A 23,433-nucleotide genomic window follows, 5' to 3' on the forward strand; every position below is an offset into this window, starting at 1 on the left:
GTATGATGTGATATATTCATATTTAAATTGGCTTTGTACGGTGAGGCAGACTGCAACCATCTAAAACACTCAAAAAATGAACAAGTATGGTTAATTACTTTTCTCTCCCACCACAAGTGATATTCATCTCAAGAACTGAAGTTTACTGTTATCACCCAAATATTAGTGTTAAAGTATACAGGGCCAAATATTCAAAAATATCAATCTTGTTAAAGCCCAGAGTTATCAGCCTAACTGCTCCAAATCACCAATTAAAATTCTTACACTCTAACATGTCAGGTTTCTCTCTCATATACACTTGAGAAACTCTTCAAGTTTCTCTTTGGAAAGAGAAAGGACTGATCAGTGGTAAGAATAAAAGTCTTAACTCTTAAAAGATTAAACATGCATGTTTCCCCCTGTATTTTCACTCCAGCATTAGCCATTTAAAAACTACCAAATGCATTAAATAATTAACACAATTGGCAAACGTATGACATTAAAATAGTCTGTGTTTGAAGGTAGAAATACTGATTTGCCCATATTTTCCAAGGTAGAGTTGTGATTTACTCCTATGTTACAAAACACTTGGACTCTTTCTTCTGTAAAAGTTAAGCAGATATAGTACTGTAATTGTGTAAAATAATACTACAGAGAACTTTTTGAAAGATTTCTATTAATTACAAACTTAATATTAAATTAAAATTTCATGACCACTTATAAAATTTTTAAAACCAAATTTAAAAAGTATGACCACACATTGGGAACATTAAAAAACCCAACAGTAAATGAAATACTGATCCTGTGTATCAACTTCGTAGCCTAAACACTACAGTGGGAACCAAACATTGAATGAGAAGGAAATTAGACTAAGGAAAACTAATGAGTCTATCAAAATAAAAGACCTATTTAATGTTACATAAGGAGAATAGTGCACAGAACATCAAGAGTGAGTGAGAAAGACTTAGGTTTCAATCTGAGCCTTTTATTACCTACAGACCTTTAGCAGGTCTACTTAATGTTTTTTGTGGCTTAGATGTTTCATCTGTCAAATGGAGATAATACTACCCAACTCTTAAGGCTGTTTTGGAATCAAATGAGATCATGTATACAAATGGTTAGCACAGTGCATTGAATTTGAACCAATAAATGTAGCTATAATTATCTGTATTATGCATCAATATTTAAAAATTGTTGTTTTACTTTATGTAGAATTATTTACTCTAACAATATAAACTGGTCTTTTCCTCGAAAGCACATAACATATTTCAGGACCGAGTTTCTCAAGCGGAGAGAAGTACTACCGAATTGAGTAGAGTTAAATTAACTGGATGAAAGTTTAAAGTGCTTTTGATATCAAATTCTCCAATAGAAATCAGGAGAATTCAGTACACTTCTAGAAAGTACCTCACACTTCTGAGTCAATGAATAGTATGTGGGTAATATGAAACCTACTTTTGTATTGATAAAAAAAAAGTTAAATCCCAGATTTGAGCTTTTTAAGTTAATAATAAATTAGGCACAGAGTGAACCTTGCTGACTCTCACGTAACAGTTGTTCAAGCATGTTTTAGGCACTACCTTATAAACATGACCACCTTAAAAGGTTCTGTGGCATTTCAGGAACCAAAATCTCTTTATCTGGATACCTGTAAATATTCACCATTTTAGATGAGAAAAAGGCATTTTAAGGAAGCAGTACATTCTCCACTTTGAATCAATCTAATAATAAAATTATTTCACTGTAAGCCAGAAGGCTGATGTTCAGATAGTGAAAATTTAAAGTGAAAGAGGAAAGAAAATCATCTAAATATATCATAAGTTAATGTATTTAGCAGTTTTTTTAAAAAAGGAAGGTGCTAGGGACTTGCAACCATGGAGATGCTCAAAATGAGGCTAATACTTGTCTTGAAATAGTCAATGAGTCATCTGTCTAAAGATTCATTCAACTGTTATTTTATAATTCTTGATAAGGACTATTCATCTACTGTGGTCGACTGTCATTTTCAATACCATAACTTATAGAGGCTAAAACCTGTGTCCTGTATTTTAACTTTCTGTACCATATTACAAAAACATAATATACTTAAGTTTCAGAAAAATAATTTGCAGTGTTTTGGAGCATATTTTCCACTTCAAAACATTACATAGATATTGTCTGTTAGCTCCTGTAGAAATGCAGAAAACTGTAAGGATTCTCTTTAATCAAATGTTGTCTAATGTTACTAATATACAAAGTTCCATTATTGCTACTTAAAATTTTATCATGTGCATTTGAAAAACATCTTACTTATTGATCATCTTTTTTGAGTCATAAATTGTGGGCAAAATTTTATAGTGGCCATAAATATAAAAAATGCTTTAAAAACTGGAATAAAAAGAATGCAAGGAATGCACAGGGCTTTATAGAACAAAATTTTTTAAAGAAAGATAATCAGTTAAATTTCTAATCTTAGAAAAAAAGTATTTTTCTTCTAAAAAAAAAAGGAGGTGAGAAGACCTATAAAAAATAAGGAACATCTTAAAAACTTAAATAGCAATAATTTAGAAAATTAAGTATGGATATCCTTAAGATGTAAAAAATGGAGTAAAATAAAAAAACAATTGCAGGGAATTTGTTTATTAAGCATTAATGTTAACACTTCTAAATTAAGTATTCACTTATGAGTTTTCTTTGTCACTGCCTTGGTCAATGGACATAATGGAAAATATTGCACAAAATTCAAGCATGGAAATAATAATTAACAAAATATTTAAGCAACATGTTTATGTTTTACATTTAAAAAAATTAATCCAAACAAAATAATTTGAAGCACTTCTCTGATTTGGAAGTCTTAAAATGTTCTCTCGTGTTTTATTTAAGATTTTGTTTTCTCTTTCTCTCTCTTTTTTTTTTTTTATACAAATTGACACTGTACAAAGAGTTCAAATGGCCAGTAAAACTACTGCTTTAAAATTGTTGGCTTTAAGTAACAGAGGTATAATTTGAATTCACATCAGAGCTTTCTAAAATGGCAATAGTACAAGCATATGACTTTCTCTAGTATCCAAAATCTGTTCTGGCTCTCCCCTTGGCTAGGGAATAGAAAACTAGATAGCTTTCTAAAGCTGCCACAATTTTCTAAAATGCTTTGATAAAAGTTGGCATACTTTGCTTCTTTTGCTTACCTTGATAACACTGGGCTAAACAGAAAATTAAGAAAATTCAGTCAATAGTAACTTAAACAGTAGGTAGTGCTGGATCTGGAAGTTTTGGTAAGATTGATGACTATTCAGAAACATAGTCTTAAAAGAAAAGTAGTTTGCCAAAATTAGGCCAAAAAGCCTACATTAAAGGAAAAAAATGCCAAGAATGAGCTGAATATTAAAGTTTATCTGTTCTTAGAAGATTGCGAACAACACAAAGGGAACTGAAATACTACACACAGATAAGAATGAATTCTTGCAGAGCAAGTTTAGAGAGATTGTAAATAGCCTTGCTAAATTTCCACTTGACGTTTAAAATTTTATAAGTGATTTATTATGTCACCATATTAAGCCAATTCAGTTAACTCCATTCAAGAATTGCTTCAGAAATGCCTTGAAAAAGATAATGACAGAAACTATAGATCTGAAAAGCAATCAGTCTTCACAAAGCTTGTCTCCAGACTTAGAATATATAATGCTATCTATCAATTACTGATTCCCCTTAAAATAGATTACCAGTGTTCAGCCATCCCATCTTATTCCAGTTTAGTATTAAGAAAGTAATCTTAAAGGGCTGCATTGTTGCTAAACACTGTCAATATTTCTCATATTCACCATTTAGACTATACCTCAACTTTACTTCCCTTATAATATTAAAATAATGAATAAATATGGTCCTTCAGTTAAGGTCCTCCACCTTACCTTAAGTGAAATATAAAATAAGGTAGACTTATTAATTTCTTGCTAGCATTGGCTTAAAATCTGTTTATGAAATAAGAAATAGTAAACTTTAAGTTTTTTTTTACCCAGAAAGCAGATGTATTCTGATCCACTCCTAATATCTACATAAAACATTTCATCATATTAGTTCAGTTTATAACATTTTTCTTGGAATACTACTGTTGTACCTCAGGGAAAAATCCAATTAACCAACTACAGAAATTATGCTCAGTTGTTAACCTTTTGAAAGAGGCAAAAGTTCTCTAAGAAAACCTAAAATAACAATTGGTTAACAATTACCAAGTGCTGAAAAGGTCATTAAAAATTGGTAAATAATAAATGCAGTTTTGCTGTATTTTACCATCAATGCAAAATAGGATGGTGAAACTTCCCAATGGAATATGTCAAAGAACATGAACTGGAACAGTGATAACATCTCATTTGTTTTCTGACACCAGCATTTTCCAGGATGAAAAGAGTGACACGTAGTTTCACATAATTTGAAATTTAGAATTTGAAATTTGTTAAGTTCAAGAATGGAATTAAAATTTAACTTAAGGGGAAAAAAGCAAAATATGGCCGGGTAGTGTCCAAATTTCAAATAAAATCTCAAGGGTAAGTATGGCTGCTGTTTTTCCAAACAGTCATTGTTCCATAAAATGTTGGCTGTGTCATAAGAAATCTCCTGTGCTTTCAGTCAACCAAGACCTGCTGAAGTACAACATGTTTCCCTTGTAAATTCAACCTCAGCTGAAATGTCGAGCAAGGCGGGCAGATCTATAGTCAGCACGAAGTTGTACGAAGGAGTGAAGAATGTTTTTGTCCAGATTAGCAAGTTGTTCTCCTGAGCAGACTTGCTTTAAATTATCTGGGGCGACTACCAGAAGATTGCAAAGTGCATGCAGAGTATCAAAAAGCTGTAATACCAGTGGGATCTGAATTAAGGAAAAAAAAAAAAAAAAAAACAACCAGCATTGAAACAAAACGATTTCTAGTTTTACAATTAGTTTTTAATCCTTCTCACTTATTTACTGTTATTCAGGAGTCACTAATGTGGGAGAGGTTCAATATATTAAAAAAATTTTAAAGCTTCAGAAAGTATTAAAACTCAAATATTTCAGACATTACAAAAACGTGGTATAATCTTTTTGAAAAGATATATAGTATGCCAGTTTTCTTCAATAGTTAACAATCATTTATACTTCTGTGGATTAGAATTAGTTATCATTAATTTAGCACTTTTCTTAAATAATTTAAACCTTAAGGAAAACCGATTTCAGAGAGATGTACATGAAGAAAGAACATATTTTCCTGATGTGTGATATATACAGCTTTAGTTATGAAAGTCAACAATGTCATTTGAATTGTGGAACTGAAATATGGCCTTGTCTAAAATAAAGCACAAAGCAAAAATGTGTTAATACTGAAAATATGATTGGAACAACACTTTTCCAGTTAGAAAATGTTAAATCTGTCTCGCTACAATATCAACAAGTTGTAAACTTTTCAGTAATGACAGTAAGTCAGCATGCATTCTTAACGGTCTGACTTATGTTTCTGAGCCTATTTACAAGCTTCAGATTTGTGAATACGTACCTTGAAGTCTTTGGCACACTTCCTATATTCAGCTACATCACAAATTGCTAACATGCCACCCATACAACTGTAGGAATATTGTTGAAGATGCTCATAAATAAGTCGATGAAAACGTACGCCAAGTTCCATCAAAACTGTATCCACATTCTTCCCATCCATGGAATTTTTAATCTTTTCCACTTGCTTTCTCACGTAAGCACAGACTTTAACACAGGCCTGTAAAATTTTTTCTACACTTATTACATAGAAATGGATATCAACTTAGATGAGGAGAAAATACATATAGTGTCTCACTGATTTCTAAGTATAAAAGAAAATAACTTAGAGCACAGTAAGATGCACCAATGAAAATGTTAATGAAATTATTAAGCAAAGCAGATATTCTTACTAGTATATTGAATCATTTTACTCACATTAGTATATTGAATCAAAACATTGTTTTCATCTTCTGGCTTAAAATCTGTTTTCTTTTGTTCTGCAGCCAAGATATGCTTCATCTGTCCAATCATACAATTTAACGTCCTAGAGAATTGAGAACACCATATATTTGATCCCTTTATTTAAAAAATTTTTTAAAATGTTTGTTTATTTTTGAGAGAGAGAGAGAAAGAGACAGTGTGAGCTGGAGAGGGGCAGAGAGAGAGGGAGACACAGAATCTGAAGCAGGCTCTGGGCTCTGAGCTGTCAGCACAGAGCTTGACGTGGGACTCGAACTCAAGAACTGTGAGCTCATGACCTGAGCCGAAGTCAGACACTTAACCAACTGAGCCACCCAGGAGCCCCTTGATCCCTTTATTTTATATTCACTTTATATTATTTATACTAAATTGAAATTATTTAATTTCATAGCTCTGTAAAATTATTTACTGTTGGTAGACTTTAGATTTTAGAAAAAATAAATTCTAGGTCTTGCTATCAATGAACTCTGGTTTTATTTAGATTCCTGCTCTTGCCCAATACTTTATTTAAGGTAATATTAAAGATCTTAGAAATCTGTCACTAACTTATTTCGTTAACAGTTATATACAGAGAATGGTTACAAGAGGGGAAGATAGAGGGTTTAAGACGAATGGCCAACATTTGGAAGAAGACGTGAGAAGCATATGAGTTTACACTCTAAGGACAATCAGTAGGCTGAACAAGTGGTACTAAAGACCCAGTTGAGAAATGAGAGCATGGGTTTGTAGTGGTACCAATAACATTTGAGTTATGTGATATTCTCTAACAGCAATCAGTCACCCAGTTATGGTAATAAAAGAGACTGCACTGATCCAAAACTTAGGATCTGTAAGATAGTTATGGTTAATGGAAATATATTTTAGGGGAATTAGAAGGGACTAATTCAAGAGCTGGGTCAAGCAACCTAAGCATAATAATAAAGTAAAGCTAGGAAAAGGGTAATTGGCAAACGATTAATAAATTAAGGGCTAGAGCTCGTGCTGAGGTCAGAAAGCAGGTTGTGGAGTTGGAAGAACAAGAGGTTATGAGCAATGAGTGGGATATTCAAGTTTGAGGTTTTTGTTACCAATGATAACAAGGTCTAGCAGGATATGAGAGTAGGTAGCTAAAGTGAAGATGATCAAGAAAATGAATGGGTCAGACACAAGGAAGTGGAAATGACCTACACTAAGGTTAAAAGAAAAACTGTGAGCCTGTTGCCCAAATTCTCAATAAATACAGGGGACTAACGTAAATGACTGAGAGATAACAGCAATAAGAAAAGATGATGTGAGCTTCAAAGGCAAAGAGGTTCTGACCTAATACCCACAGGTGGGCACTGGTCTGAAAATACCAGAAGGGATCAGGTGGATGCTCTGCTTCCCTCTTTTACCCATTATTCATGGAAAATGGGTAAAAAAATTAGAAGTTCACATTCATGAGACCACTACAGATCACTGTGCTTTCAATTGGTCAACTAGTACAAAGACTTTGAGACCAAAGCTTAAAAAATTTTTTTAATATTTATTTATTTTTCAGAGACAGAGCACAAGTGGGGAGGGGCAGAGAGAGAAGGAGACAGAATCCAAAGCATGCTCCAGGCTCTGAGTTTGTCAGCACAGAGCCCGATGCGGGGCCCGAACTCACAAACCGTGAGATCATACCTGAGCTGAAGTCAGACACTCAACTGACTAAGCCACCCAGGCGCCCAAGACTAAAGCTTATATAGAAAGATATTAAGAAGATACCTAACAAATACATCTTTCCTGTACCTCTGAAAGCTTAATGTATCCAACCTCCCCACATCCCAAGTATGATTTTTAGGTATTCTGAGGCAAACCAAGAAGAAACAAATTAAGTTAATATGAGGGATTTAGGTTAGGAAAATACACACTTCTTGAAGGGATGATTATAATGTATATAAACATATTACATTATGTGAAATACTGTGTATGTATAATCTCCTGTTGTCCTGACTGAAAGCAAAAGGTAGAGGCCAGTTTTTAGGATTATTCTAAGCATATAATCAGTAAATTAAGCTCAGTAATTAATTCTATAACATGCCCTTTTCCCAGTTTTATTCTTTAACTTTATTTTTCTTTCCCTCATTATCATATACTCTACAGTATATTGATCTTAGTGAAAAGGTAATTGGGAGGTGACCTGCAAATTTGATACTACTAATAAAGTAAAAATTATTTACTTTTTCACAAATTAGAGTGAATTTCAGGCTATCCTTGTAACAGCACTGTTAACTAACTTGCACTCAAATATGCTTTGTTGAATAGAAGAGAAAGGAACAGAATTATAATATATAAAGAAGATATGCCCAAACCTAGTAGCAAGGGCTTTAGCATTTGAATCCTAGCTCTACCACTACTAACTGTGCAATCTTGAGCAAATACTTTATTTCTTTAAGCCTCCATTTCCTCATCTGTAAAACAGAAATAGTATTTTCTACCTAATAAACAACACAAGTGAAGGTCCTTAACACTGTGCCTGGCACACAGCAAAAGCTTGATAAATGGTAACTGTCATCATCATTAGTAAGTATAAGACCACCACATCATCTCAAGAAAAGAGACCCACCGCTCTATTCCGTAAACAGATAATTAACTACAAAAACTGTTACAAAAATTTTTGAACACAGAGTTTGCATTCACTTAATGAAATTTACTTACAGAAAATTAGCATATTTATTTAAAGCCTTTCAGACATAACCCTGAAAATTCTAAATGAAAATAAAATCCTCTATGTTACATACCATTTTTAAGGAGTTTTGAAAGAGTAGGAGAAAGGAGGAGGAAGAGAAAACGATGGCTTCCAAGAATAGTTTTCAACTGAATCTAGTTTAAAAGAATCTAAACATACTAAAAACCATTTTCATGCTGCATTTATAATAGTGTTTTTACAAAAATTTTAAAATTTTTAAAAAAATATTTATTTTTGAGAGAGAGAGACAGAGTGTGAGGCAGGGGAGGGGCAGAGAGAGAAGGAGACACAGAATCGGAAGCAGGCTCCAGGCTCCGAGCTGTCAGCACGGAGCCCGATGTGGGGCTCAAACTCTCGAACCGTGAGCTCATGACCTGAGCCAAAGTCGGACACTTAACCGACTGAGCCACCCAGGCGCCCCTAGTGTTTTTACAATTTAAAAAATATAAGAGGCAAGGGGGGGGGGGGTGCCTGGCTGGCTCAGTGGGTGGAGCATGTGGCTTTTGGAGGACTGAGAGTCCAAACCCCACGCGGGGGTGTGGATTTTAAAATAAAATCTTTAGGGGCACCTGGGTAGCTTAGTTGGTTAAGCATCTGACTTCAGCTCAGGTCATGATCTCATGGTTCATGATTCGAGCCCTGCGTCAGACTCTCTACTGTCAGCACAGAGCCTGCTTCCAATCCGGTCTCCCTTTCTCTGCCCCTCCCCTACCTCGCACATGGTCTCTCTCAAAAATAAACATTTAAAAAAATAATAACAAAATCTTAAAAAAAAAAACCAAAAAACTAACAACTTGCCTATCAATGCCAGTATCCAATTTCATCTCCATTTGTTCAATTATTTCTTTTTTCTTCTGAAGGCATTCAGATAACTTAGGAGAAGAGCTATTCAATGTTTAAAAGGAAAAAAAAAATCACATTAGTAGCCTTATAACTCTGAAAGTTTTTCATATGCATATGCATATTGTTATAAAAATTTATAAATACACAAACATATATATTATTTTAATTTGCTTGCAAATCCAAGAAGCACGTAAGTAGTAACTACAGTGCCCAATTCAAACTAGGAAATTATGCAGTATTACTATGCCTAATAGTCACACTAGGAAAAATTAACCATTTAGAAGAGAAGGAAGAAGAAGATTTAGATTCATTACTTTTTTTTTTAATATATGAAATTTATTGTCAAATTGGTTTCCATACAAAACCCAGTGCTCATCCCAAAAGATGCCCTCTTCAATACCCATCACCCTCCCCCCCACCCCCCATCAGCCCTCAGTTTGTTCTCAGTTTTTAAGAGTCTCTTATGCTTTGGCTCTCTCCCACTCTAACCTCTTTTTTTTTTTTTTGGATTCATTACTTTCATCTCAGAGAAGACATCCCTCAAGAATATAAATATATGTGATTTTGAAATTTTGGGATTGTTTCGTTTTCTTCTTGTTTTGTTGTTTTGTGTTTGTTTCCTTTTTAATTAAATAACAGTAAAAAACAAAACAAAAAATAAAAAACAAAAAATCCATTGGCTATCTTAAGAATATAATCAATTATACTAATTAAAGTTTGGAGACTACAGCCAATCCAGTTGATTTAGCTTTCCTACACTAAAAAATAATTTTGACAATCATATTTGCCTTCTGAATGCCACCTAAATGTCAAAAACACACAAAATATTAAGGAATATACAACTCTAACAGTTATGTGGATTCTTTGCTATGTGGCATTACAGTTCTTAAATTAGTACATTTCCTTTCAAAGTGTGATTTAGGGACTACAAGTGATCTTATCTTTAAGACTGTTTCTAGACTAATTTTTTGGCATATCAATGTTTACAATAAAATGTTTAAAATATTATCTTTTATATATTGTTCATCTTTTAATAGTACACATATAATTTTATAAGGCATATTCACATATACTCCACCTTATTTAATCCTCACATGCTTGAAAAGTTCACATAAACTGATAGGAAAATATAAACCAAACCTTATTTAATGTCGTATATTAAAATCTGTCCTATTAATCTCATGAAATTTTTGTTGTCTTTATATGTAGAGAACATTATAATATTCACTGACATACCAACAAAAATCAATTTGACTAACCTTATTAGTGGCATAAGGTGATCATTAAACTGCTTGTCAAAAAGATGAAAAATAGTATTGGCCTGTTGCACAACATCCAAAAAATAGAGATTTGCATTCCTAGAATCTGAAGAAGGAATTCCTAAAATTGGAAGGCATGTATGTATTAGAATCACACTTGAAGAAATTCATCTTGCTAACTGAAAAAATGAATGTGATATTATAAATAAAAGCAACTGCTATTTTAATAAATCAGCAATGATTTTTGTGGACAGAAAAGTAAAATTAAGCTTAATAATAAAATTAATCCAAAGTTTTTACATGCAAGGTTTCACCATCTACTCAGTTTTCATTATTTGCTGAGATAAACAAAAAATACATCAATAAATGAATCGTCTTGGTCTGTATCTTTTCTTTCCTACTCTCTCACGCCCAGTGGTTCACATGAGCCATGAACCACTTCCACCATTTTTCTTATAACAAGGCCTCATTATCTCAATTAAAATAATTTTTTTGTTACTTTCCTGGGTTCAAATCACTTTATCTTTTCTGTTAATATATTGTTGCCAGAGTAATATATTTAAATTTACACATTTCACTCATCTTGCTCTCTATTATTTCTTCAAAAATATTCAAAGTCTCCTCGCTGTCTACAAAAAAATTCTTGATTTTTCAGCATGCTATTCAGGTGACTCCACATGCTGACTCCAAAAAAGAGAGCTGACCTCTCCAGATTTCAGATTCATCTTTTTTGTAAAAGAGCAATAGATAAACTCTAAGATACATTCTAACCTTAGATGTCTATGTTTCTAGCTAAAATTAAGAAGCATAATGGGCTAAGGAAAATATTCATACATGAGAAAATAAAAGTTTAATACCTAGAATTCTTTACAGGATGATGATTTTTTTTCAAAGTTTTAAAAATGAAAACAAAAGGGGTGCCTGGGTGGCTCAGTTGGTTAAGCGTCTGACTCTTGATTTCGCCTAAGGTCATGATCTCATGGTTGTGAGACAGAGCCCTGCATTGGCTGCATGGAGCCTGCTTATGATTCTTTCTCTTCCTCTCCCTTTGCCCTTCCCCGACCTGTGCACATGCTTGCACTCTTTCCTCTTTCTCAAAAAAAAAAAAAAAAAAAAAAGAAGATACGATAAAATCACCAAATAGTAAGAAAACTAAAGACTCCAACACAAACTTAGAAAGAAAATTAAGTCAGTACACATGTAGAAAATACCAATCCTTATTATTAATGGAAGATACAAAAGGTAATATTTATGTGTGTTTTCAACCATTAAATTAAAGGTTTTTAAAGAATATCCAAAGGCACCTAGGTGGCTCAGTGGTTGAGCATCTGACTCTTGATTTCATCTCACATCATGAACCAGCAGTATGGGACTGAGACCTGCCTCAGGCTCTGTCCTGAGCATGCAGCCTGCTTAAGATTCTCTCTTCCTCTGCCCCTCTCCCTCACTCACGTGTGCGCTCTCTCTACATAATTAAAAAAAAAAAAATCCCTTTATTCTAAAAAAATATTCAACACTATGTAAAGAATTAGTACAATCATAAAGGTCAATAACAGTGTAAATTACTGCAAAAAAAAAAACCCTTTTGCAAAACTGTATATGTATAGAAATTTTGAAATTGGTAACACACTTTGTGTGTGTGTATGTTTTTGTAAGTAAACTCTGCCCTCAACGTGGGCTTGAACTCATAATTCAGAGATCAAGAGTCACATGCCCTACCAACTGAGCCAGCCAGGGGCCCCAGGTACCACACTCTGAACTGCTAATTTCACTTCTGGGATTTCATACGAAGAAAATAATTCGAAATAAGGAAAACACTCTAAGCTCTACAATGTTCACTGCAGCATTATTTATATTACTGAAAAGATTCAAGATATCTAGAAATAGGGGATAGTCGGGGCGCCTGGGTGGCGCAGTCGGTTAAGCGTCCAACTTCAGCCAGGTCACGATCTCGCGGTCCGTGAGTTCGAGCCCTGCGTCAGGCTCTGGGCTGATGGCTCAGAGCCTGGAGCCTGTTTCCAATTCTGTGTCTCCCTCTCTCTCTGCCCCTCCCCCGTTCATGCTCTGTCTCTCTCTGTCCCCCAAAAAATAAATAAACGTTGAAAAAAAAAATTAAAAAAAAAAAAAGAAATAGGGGATAGTTAAGTTTATTTAACTTTATTATATATATGCATGAAAGAATTTTATTCTATCATTAAAAATAACAGCAGTAAATACTAACTAAATGGCTGCCGGAAGAAAGTTTATGAATATAAGAAACATTCTCACCCCTAAGCCCTTCCAAATTGTGAATACATACAACTATTAAAATGAAGATGCTAGATTTCCATATGAGCTTAATAACAGATCCTTCATACCATATGGATTCAAATTCATGTTATCTTTTTTCATTCTCTTCTTCTTTAATTTTCATACCTTTGAGGTATTATTACCCAATACAAATTGCCACATTAAGTCATTTGCAAGTGGCAAATGTTAAATAAATACTCAATGTCAAGATCTGCTGTAATTAGAGCACCTGGCTGGCTCAGTTGGAACAAAGCACGTGACTCTAGATCTTGGGGTCATGAGTTTGAACCCTACGTTGGGTGTAGAGATTACTTAAGAAAATGAATAAACTTAAAAAAAAAAAAAAGAGTCTGCTGTACTTAAGTTAAAAAAAAAGCAGGCTACAAATGTTTATCTACATCATGAGAGCAAATAAAAAAATGGGTAAGAATAAACCACAAGGTTACTGAATTATGGGTGAGTATGCTTCAATGTTAAAACCTTTATGAAATGATGTGACATACAGTCAATAAACATTTTTGAGCATCTACTATGTGCTTTCTAGATGCCAGACAATAATGGTGAATAAGACAGATTAAGATTCCTAGCCACAAGAGCATACATGCTGTTCTCTTAAAATACTGTCTCCAAATTCTCAATTCACTCCTTCACCTCATTCAGCTCTCTGGATCATGTCTCCTCAGACAGGCAGTCTCTGACCAACCTTCCTCAAAAAAAAAAAAAAAAAAAAAAAAAAAAAAAGCCCTCTGTTCCTGAATTTCCCATCCCAATTCCCCAACACTTCTCATTAACTCTTACTCAATTTTACATTGCACTTTCTAGTCATTTGTCTATCCTTTCCCTGAGATTGAAAGCTCCATGAGTGCAGGAGTAGGCACTTAAAAGGTATGTGTTGAATTAATCAATTCTGGTTAGTGGAGGCAGATGTTAACAGATGAAAATTTCATTGCGAGAAGTGCTATGAAAAACATTAATTCAGTGATGAAATAATGAGTTACTGGACTGGGAGAGGTGGGCTACATTGGCTAGTGTGATCAGCAAAGGACTCTTTGAGAAGGTGACCTCTTAGTTGAGATCAGAGGTTGAAAAGCCAGGCATTGAAGAGCTGAAGGAAAAGGATTTGAAGGATAGGGAAACACCAAGTGCAACAAGCCTGAGTGGGAAAAAAGAATGAAGGCCAGAGCGATTGAGGTAGTGAGAGGAAGTGCAATATGAGATGTGGATGAATACATAAGAGGAGGACAGATCAAAAGCCATGCTTTTGTGACGTCTGTTATTATTTTCCCCCTAAAAGTAACAGGAAGATACTAACGGGTCTTAAACAAAGAAATAATAATCAAACTGACTATTATGTGGAGTCAGTACTGTGCAGAAGTGAGAATGTACACAGAAAGGCCAGTTAGGAGTAGATAGAGATGACGGTATGTATGTATATATGTATGTATGTATGTATTTTAAATGTTTTATTTATTTTTGAGAGAGCGAGCGAGCTAGGGAGGGGCACAGAGAGAGGGAGACATGAATCTAAAGCAGGCTCCAGACTCAGAGCTGTCAGCACAGAGCCTGATGCGGGACTCGAACTCACAAACCATGAAATCATGACCTGAGCCGAAGTCAGACGCTTAATTGAGCCACCCAGGTGCCCTGAGATGATGGTATTTACATTAGAGTGGCATCAGTAGACCTTGAGAAAAGTAGTTGAATTTGAGTTATGTCTGCAAGTATACTAATGGGATTTGCTGATAGACTGGCTATCAGCATTCATGAAAAGGAAAAATTATGGGAACTCCTATGTTTGGGGCCTGAGCAACCCATAAATAGTAATACCTTTCAAACACATGGAGAAAAATGGGAGTCAAACAGATTTAGATGGAAGATAAAGAGCTTCATTAGGCATATGTTATATCTGAGATGCACAATAGACAGGTGGAAAGTTCAGAGGCAACTGGATTAATGGGACTGGGATTTAGGGAAGAAGTCATTATTACCCTATGAATACCAGTAAACCCAAAAGACCAAAAGCAAAAGAAAAAATTTTAATATGAATTCATTCCTTTCCAGGCTTATTTTGGAATATTTTTCTTTCTACACCTTATATTACTCAATTGCCTCAACAAGAATTGCTGTCATCCTTATTTCTGCTCCCTTGACATTTTATAACCTATAGCATTGTACTACAGTCTGCCCATACGCTGCAGTAACTTATGTAGCTTGCCCTGCCCTGCTTGATGTAAGAAATATGAGACAACTGTGTCTTTGTGTAACTTTCAGCACCTGGGAAACCCTTGCATTAAAGAAGCTCAAAAAGCATTATTCATTGCATTGAACTGAATTTGATGTATAAAGTTGAATATATATAAAACAATATTATGCATACAGTGAACTAAGCATGATTAAAGAAATTTAATGCAAATTATAAGACAAATAAATATACTTACCAGCAAGTCCTGTTTCCAAAGCATAATCGATATGCTCAATACATAAAAATTCCACAAGAATGGTAAAAATTCTAAAGGCATTCCTTGGTAAATCAGAAGGATCAGAAAGCTTAAAAAGAAAAACCAAACACATTACTCCTCAAGTCTATCTTTAAAAAAAAAAAAAAAGCAACTTTTTTTTAAGCAATCAATTTTGTCTAAGATGTAGCCAGTGTTCAGATATCAAAATAACTTATACTCCCATTCCCACCCCCAATGCCTCTCTCACATACATAGACATATAGTTACAATGCTCCCTATTTGTCTACAATTCTCCTGGCTTAGACTAGATCAGTGTTTTTCTCACCTGGATTGCAATCCATTAGTGGATTGTGACAAGAAAGAGAGGAGAGAAGAGAGAATCAATAGAAAATGAAGTACAATGTACATATTAAAACCAAATATAGTTTAATGAGATGCACATACACGCAAAACATAACACATACACAAACATACATATAACAAATGTCCCCTGGGCTGCCATGTAAAATCCATTTCCTTTTTTTTTTTTTAAATGTTTATTTATTTTTGAGAGAGACAGAGTGAGTGGGGAAGGATCAGGGGGACAGGGGGACAGAGGATTCGAAGCAGGATCCATGCTGATAGCAGAGAGTCCAATGTGGGGCTCAAATTCATGAACTGCAACTGCAAGATCATGACCTAAGCCAAAGTCAGATGCTTTAACTGAGCCACCCAGGTGCCCCTGTAAAATCCATTTCTTATTGTAGGTTGTGGTGAAAGAAGTTCCACTAACTTTAACAAAAGCTATTCTAGCAAAACTCAAAATAAGAAGGATTCTTTATTCTACTGGGGGAAGAGATGGGGAAATCAGTAGCTGATGCACTAAACTATGACAGGCTCAAATCCCAGCTTCATCACTCCCTGGTTGAGTAAACCCTTAAGATGTTATTTAACCCCACAAGGCCTCACTTTCTCATCTGTAAGGTGGGAATACTATTAGCAGTACTTATATCCTAGTCCAGAGGTGAGAATAAAATACGAAAATGCACATAAAGTATTTTTAGCACAGTGTTTGGCACACAGTAAACTCCCAAGTGTTCATTTTGCTGTTGATGTTGCTGATGATTACTCAGTAAAAGAATTATTAACGTCACAGTGAGAAAATGAAATCTCTATTTAAAAAGTTAGAAAATTACCTCTCAACTTCTTATAACTGCTTCCTGTATTGTTTATCAATTGATTGTTGCCTCTTTGTAGTCTCCATTCATGTACCTTTCTCAGAGTAATGATTATCATCTGATATAAAGAGGGGGGAGTTGAAATACATAGCCCACTTTAAAAGATCTATTATAAATACTGATTTGCTATTACTCGATTCCCTTCCTGGTCTTCTTAATACCACTCCCCAAAGTTTATTCTTCACTAGTCACTCTAACCACAACCTTCACCTCTCTTCTTTGCTCACTGATGCTCAACAGATGCCCTTAACTAGCTATAAGCTAGAAAGGTCTCAAATCAATGACCTCAGTTTCCACCTTAAAAAACTAAACAAAGAAGGGCAAATGAAACCCAACTAGGTACCAAAAAAAAGAATAAAGAGTGGAAATTGATGAAACACAAAAGAACAGAGAAAAATCAAAGATACCAAAAGCTGATTCTCTGGGAAAATCAATAAAACTGATAAACCTCTAGCTAGACTGATCAGGAAAAAAAGATACAAATTACCAATATCAAGAATGAAAAGGCGACATCACTATATATTCTACAGATATTAAAAGGACAATAAGGAACTATCATGAACAACTTAATCCCAATAAACTCAACAATTTATGTAAAATATACAAATTCTTAAAAGACACTACCAAAGTTCAATTAAAAAGAAACAGATAACCTATTTCTAAGTCTATTCAAGAAGTTGAATTTGTAGTTAAAAACCCTCACAAAGAAAACCACAGGCCCAAATGACTTCCCTGGTAAATTCTCCCAAACATTTAAGGAAAAAATAATACCAATCTTATACAAACTCTTCGAGGAAATTGAAGAGGAAGGATTATTTTCCAACTCATTCTACAAGGCCAGTATTACCCTGACAACCAAAACTAGACAAAGACATTATGAGAAAAAAGTATATGTATTAAGTCAATATCCCTCATGAACACAAACACAAAAATTCTTGACAAAAGTTCAGCAAACCTAATCCAACAAAATATACATGGGATAACACATGGTGAACAATTGGGGTTTATCCAAGAAAGGCAAGGTTAACTTTTGGAAATCAATGTAATTCAGCACATTAACAAAATAAAAAGAAAGCATTTGACAAAATACAACACCTAATCTTATAAAATTACTTAGAAAACTAGAAATTAAAGAATTTTGTCATTCTGATTAAGAGCATATGTGAAAAACCTACAATTAGTATCACACTTAAGGGCGAAACACTGAATGCTTTATTCTTTTTTTTTTTTTAATGTTTATTTTTGAGTGAGAGAGAGAGAGAGAGAGAGAGGGAGGTAAGGGCATAGACAGAAGGAGACACAGAATCCGAAGTAGCTCCAGGCTCTGAGCAGGCAGCACAGAGCCCGATGTGGGGCTTGAACTCATGAAACATGAGCTCATGACTTGAGCTGAAGTTGGATGCTTCACCAACTGAGCCACCCAGGCGCCCCCTGAGTGTTTTATTCTTAAGGTTAAGAATAGTACACAGTGTTTACTCAAACTGCTTCTATTTAACACTGAACTGGAGGTTCTGACCAATGCAATGAGGCAAGAGAACAAAATAACAGGTTTTTATACTTTAAAGGAATAAGTAAAACTGACTTTATTGGCAGACAACATGATTGTCTATTCAGAAAATCCTGTGGAATCTACAGAAAAAAAAACCAAACTATTAGAACTAATAAGTGAGTTTAGTTAGGTTGCAGGTATAAAATCACCATATAAAAATCAACTGTTTTTCTATACACTAACACAGAGTATCAAAAATACAAATAAAAAAATACTACTGACATTACATTAAAAGAGCACAAAAAATACTAAACACTCAGGGATAAACCTTGTGTGCTAAGAATTAGAAACCATTGCTAAGGAAAATTAAAGAAGATCTAAAAAAATGGAGAGATATACGATGTTCATAGACCAAAAACTCAATATTGTTAAGATGTTAATTGTCCACAAACAGAACTACAGATCCAATGCAATCAAAATCAAAATTTCAAACTTTTTTCCCCTGAGACTGACAAACTGATTATAAGGCATATGAAAATATTAGAGGACTTATACTACCTGACTCAAGACTTATAGTGATCAAAACAGTGTAGTCTTAGCACAAAGACAAGTAGGTCAATGGAACAGAGTCCAGAAATAGATGAACATATAAACTCTCAAATGGTTTTTGACAAAGTTTCCCAAGCATTTGGTGGAGAGAAGATAGCTTTTCAATAAATAATGTTTAAACAGCTGGATACTAAATGCAAACAACAACAACAACAAAAAAAAACCCAAAACAAAAAAAAAACCCACCTCTGATCCATGCATCACATGACATGCATAAGTTAACTCAAAACTGGTTAAAGACCTAAATGCAAAATCTTAAACTATTAAACTATTAGAAGGAAACATAACAGGAAGTCTTTGTGTCCTTGGGTTAGGCAAAGATTTCTTATATATGATACCAAAAATTCTGCCACCATCCATAACAGAAAAGTGTTAAATTGGATTTCACCAATATTAAGAACTTCTCATAATCCATATTTCATCAAATGAAACACTACTGTTAAGAGATTAAAAAGACAAGCCACAGACTGAAAACATTTGCAAATCACATATATGATTAATGAAATGTAACCAGAACACAGAACTCTCAAAAAATAAGAGAACTCAATTTTTAAAATGTACAAAAAATACCTCAAATATATACAAATAGCAAATAAACACATGGAGACAGTCAACATCATTAGTCATTAGGAAAATGCAAACTGAAATCATAATGAGATATCACTATCCACCATTAGATTGTCTAAAATTAAAAAGACTGATCATACCAAATGTTGGAGGTCATGGGGAAGCAAATGAAACTTTCACATATTGCTGGTGGGAATGTCAAATGAAACCACCACCTTGGAAAACAGTTTGGCAGTTTCTTTAAAAGAAATACCACATGCCTCACCTGTATTACTACTAAGTATATATCCAAGAGAAATGAAAGCTTATGTCTGCATAAAGACATATGCATGAATGTTCACAGCAACTTCATTCATTAATAGTCAAACAATGAAATCAATCTGAATGTCTATCAATAGGTAAATACATAAACTGTGGTATATTCATGCAAAGACATACTACTCAGCAGTAAAAAGGAACATAGTAAATAATATACACAACATGGATGAATTCTTAAAGAATCGTGCTGAAAAAGCCAGAAACACATGTACATATATTCTATATACCATTTATAAAATACTGTATTATAATATCCTATATACCATTTATAAAAAAATTCTAGAAAATTAATCAACCTCTCGAAGACATCCTATTTGGCTTTCAAGACTCAGTCCTCAAATGTCAACTTCTTTTTGAAAATGAATCTACGGTGACATAAAGCTGTTCAGTCTCATGCAAATGAGAACAGAAGTGGAGGGAGAGGAAAGGGAGATTATAAAAGGACAAAGGAAACTTTTTGGGGTACTGGATCTGTTATCTTGATTGAAGTTATAGCTTCAGAAATGTAGATATAACTTATCAAAGTTATCAAATCATGTGGTTTAAATACATGCAGTTTACTGAATGCCAAAGATATCTGGAAGTTATTTTTTAAAAAAGGAAAAAAAAGGACCAATTACACTGCCCTTTTTAATTTTAATATTTTAATTTTGTTTAAATCCAAGTTAGCATAGAGTGTAACAATGGTTTCAGTAGAATTTAATGATTCCTTACTTACATGTAACACCCAGTGCTCATCCCAACAAGTGCCCTCCTTAATGCCCATCACCCACTTAGCCCACCCTCCCCCACTCAACACAGCTTCACCAATCCTCCGTTTGTTCTCTTTAAGAGTTTCTTATGGTCTCTACTTTTATTTTTCCATCCTTTCCCCTAGGTTCATCTGTTGTTTCTTAAATTCCACATATGAGTGAAATCATATATTTGTCTTTGACTGACTTACTTTGCTTAGCATAATACTCTCCAGTTCCATCCATGCTGTTGCAAATGCCAAGATGTCATTGTTTTGATTGCCTAGTAGTATTCCACTGTATATATACCACATCTTCTTTATCCACTCATCAGTCGACACTTGGGCTCTTTTCATAATTTGGCTATTGTTGATAGTGCTGCTATAAACACTGGGCATTTTTGTATCCTTTGGATAAATACCCAGTAGTACAATTACTGGGCTAGAGGGTAGCTCTATTTTTAAGTTTTTGAGGAACCTCCATACCATTCTCCAGAGTGGCTGCACCAGCTTGCATTCCCATCAACAGTGCAAAAGTTACACTGCCCTTTTTAATTATCCTTTAAAGCTTCCATCATCAACTACAAGGTCAAGTCTAAATTTCTAAGCAGAGTACACAAAAAGTTTCTGTCTGCATTTTCAACTTCCTTTTTTATTACTCTCCAATGTACATTTTTATTTCAAGCATTTTATGCTGCACAGCCAATCTTTGTGTATGTCTTTTTTTTTTTTTTTTACAGGAAGAAAGCCATTTGACATCCACCAAGGATTTATTTTTTTTTTATTTAACATTTTTATTTATTTTTGAGAGACAGAGAAAGAGAGAGAGAGAGTGCAAGCAGAGGGGGTGCAGAGAGATAGGGAGACACAGAATCCAAAGCAGGCTCCAGGCTCCGAGCTGGAGCACAGAGCCCAACAAGGGGCTTGAAGCCATCAACTGTGAGATCATGACCTAAGCCAAAGTTGGACGCTTAACTGACTGAGCCACCCAGACAGCCCTATGTATGTCTTTTTATATGTAGTATTCTCTCTGCAAGAATTACCTTATTGTAGATATCCTATGTAGCTTTCAAGACTCAGGCCTCAAAAGTTCCCTTCTTGTAATCTTTTATAAAAAATACTCTTCTTCAATTTCTTCACCAGGCAGAGCTGGTTGCATCTTCTTTGGTCCCAGCAGGATATACCTACTTTGCACTGATTCTTTATATGCTACCTCCTTTCTCCACACTATTCGAAAGTAAGGTATATGTCTTTCATTTATATCCTCAATGTCTAACATTGTAACAGCTGGTACAAAGTAAACACATAATGTTGCTGGATCAGAATGCACTGAATTGAACTAAATTTCTATCTTGTAAGTTTCCAGACAAAGGTCATGATTTAGAGCTAGTTACTGTGACTCAAACAATACAATGTTGACAGTTTCAAGTTCGGTGATCTTTAGAAGTATTTTAACCTATTTCCAGCATTCAGAAAACTAGACACAGTAATTTACCAAATATATCCATAACCCACAGATGTGTCATATCTTAACATTTTTCCAAATGTACTTCAGATCTGGGGGGTGAGGGGTCCTACATTATAAATATGGATACAGTCCCTTAGGTACTCCTCCTTCATGGCAACCACTATCCTGAATTTATCATGCCTATGCTTGTCCACATCCCTAAACGATATAAGGTATAGTTTTACTTTTTAAAAATTTATATAGAGGTATTATACTGAATATATCTTTTCCCCATCTTGTATTCAACATTGTTTTTCTGAGATTTGCTAATGTTGATACATGTAACTCTAGTCATTTAAATTGTTATATAGTTTTCTAGTGTATCAACAATGTCAGTTTATCAATTCTCTTTTTGAGGCACACTTAATTTGCTTCTAATTTTTTACCATTATAAACAATATGGCACATATACCTATTAGTTTCTCTAAGGAATTCTCAAGTTACTATCCAAAGTAAAGATACAATTTTTATTCCAATGGCAGTGTATGAAAATATCTATTGCTCCCCATCCTTACCAACATTTGATATCATCAGACTTAATTTTTGCAGACTGAATGAGATACTATTTTCCCTATTTTACGTTTCATTTTCCTATTAGTGAGAGTGAAAATCTTATTGGTAATTTGCATTTTCTCTATTTGTTTATGTGTAGCCTTTATTTCCTATTGATTTATGTGTGTAATTTATACTGATTTACCGCCTGTCAATATAAATTATATAAACCATATACACATCAATACAAATAAAAAATTAAGATGCTCTCAACTCTCATTTCCACTGCTTAAGAGGTACATATCTCAGTTTCTTCATCTGTAAAATGGAATAAAAACCTCACAAGGTGGTTACAATGATTAAATGAGTAATGTATACCTAAAGTGCTCTGAACATGGTATGTGCTATACAATTATGTGCCACTATTATTTGTTTCACATAATCTTCTGCTAGTAATACTAGCTATAAATACTTCTTGCAGGCTGTGACTTATCTGTTTACTTTGTTAAAGTGTGTTTGTTGGACAGAAATTCTAAATTTTAATAGAGTCAACTTTTCATTCTTTTCCTTTAATACCTGGGTTCTTAAAACATCCTTCTCTCCCTAATGCTCTATATTTTTATAAGATAGTTCTAAACCTTTCATGTATTGATTTAATATCTTACAAAAAAAATTTGGTATATTCAACTCGTAAAATTATATTAAAATATACTTGTAAATAACTTTAAAAATAATTCTGTTCTTCAAAACAAAAACTCTATCTTTATTACAAAAAATAGCTGTACCTAACCAGATAGCAGATTTATATCTTATTACAAGGCAAAAATTAAAATACACAACTATATATAAATAAAATAAATTTACAATTACTCTTACCCTATGACATCTTTCAAAGGCTTGTTTGGTTTCTTGTAAAAGATTAACCACCACTTCTTGAGATAGGAAAGTTTCCCCATGAGTATCGATACTTGGCCCCAGTGGTAAGTTAGTACGTTGTCTAATTCTCTCTTTCAAATCTTGAATA

General features: G+C 33.9%; 1 protein-coding gene across 1 annotated transcript in view; it reads right to left on the bottom strand.

Annotated features, from left to right (window-relative positions):
• Positions 1-2,582: 2,582 nt before the first annotated feature.
• The window catches only part of EXOC5 (exocyst complex component 5), a 55,915-nt gene continuing 35,064 nt past the window's right edge, over positions 2,583-23,433 (bottom strand). The window contains exons 12-18 of the mRNA XM_040477248.1: positions 23,286-23,433; positions 15,460-15,568; positions 10,733-10,853; positions 9,429-9,515; positions 5,894-6,002; positions 5,481-5,696; positions 2,583-4,819 (exon numbers count right to left, since the gene is read on the bottom strand). Coding sequence (XP_040333182.1) covers positions 4,631-4,819; positions 5,481-5,696; positions 5,894-6,002; positions 9,429-9,515; positions 10,733-10,853; positions 15,460-15,568; positions 23,286-23,433 — 979 coding nt within the window. The 3' untranslated portion in view covers positions 2,583-4,630. The remainder of the gene's footprint in view (positions 4,820-5,480; positions 5,697-5,893; positions 6,003-9,428; positions 9,516-10,732; positions 10,854-15,459; positions 15,569-23,285) is intronic.

This window comes from Herpailurus yagouaroundi, unplaced genomic scaffold (genome assembly GCF_014898765.1).
Source record: "Herpailurus yagouaroundi ecotype Mexico unplaced genomic scaffold, PumYag 141, whole genome shotgun sequence".
In the NCBI taxonomy this organism is placed as follows: Eukaryota; Metazoa; Chordata; class Mammalia; order Carnivora; family Felidae; genus Herpailurus; species Herpailurus yagouaroundi.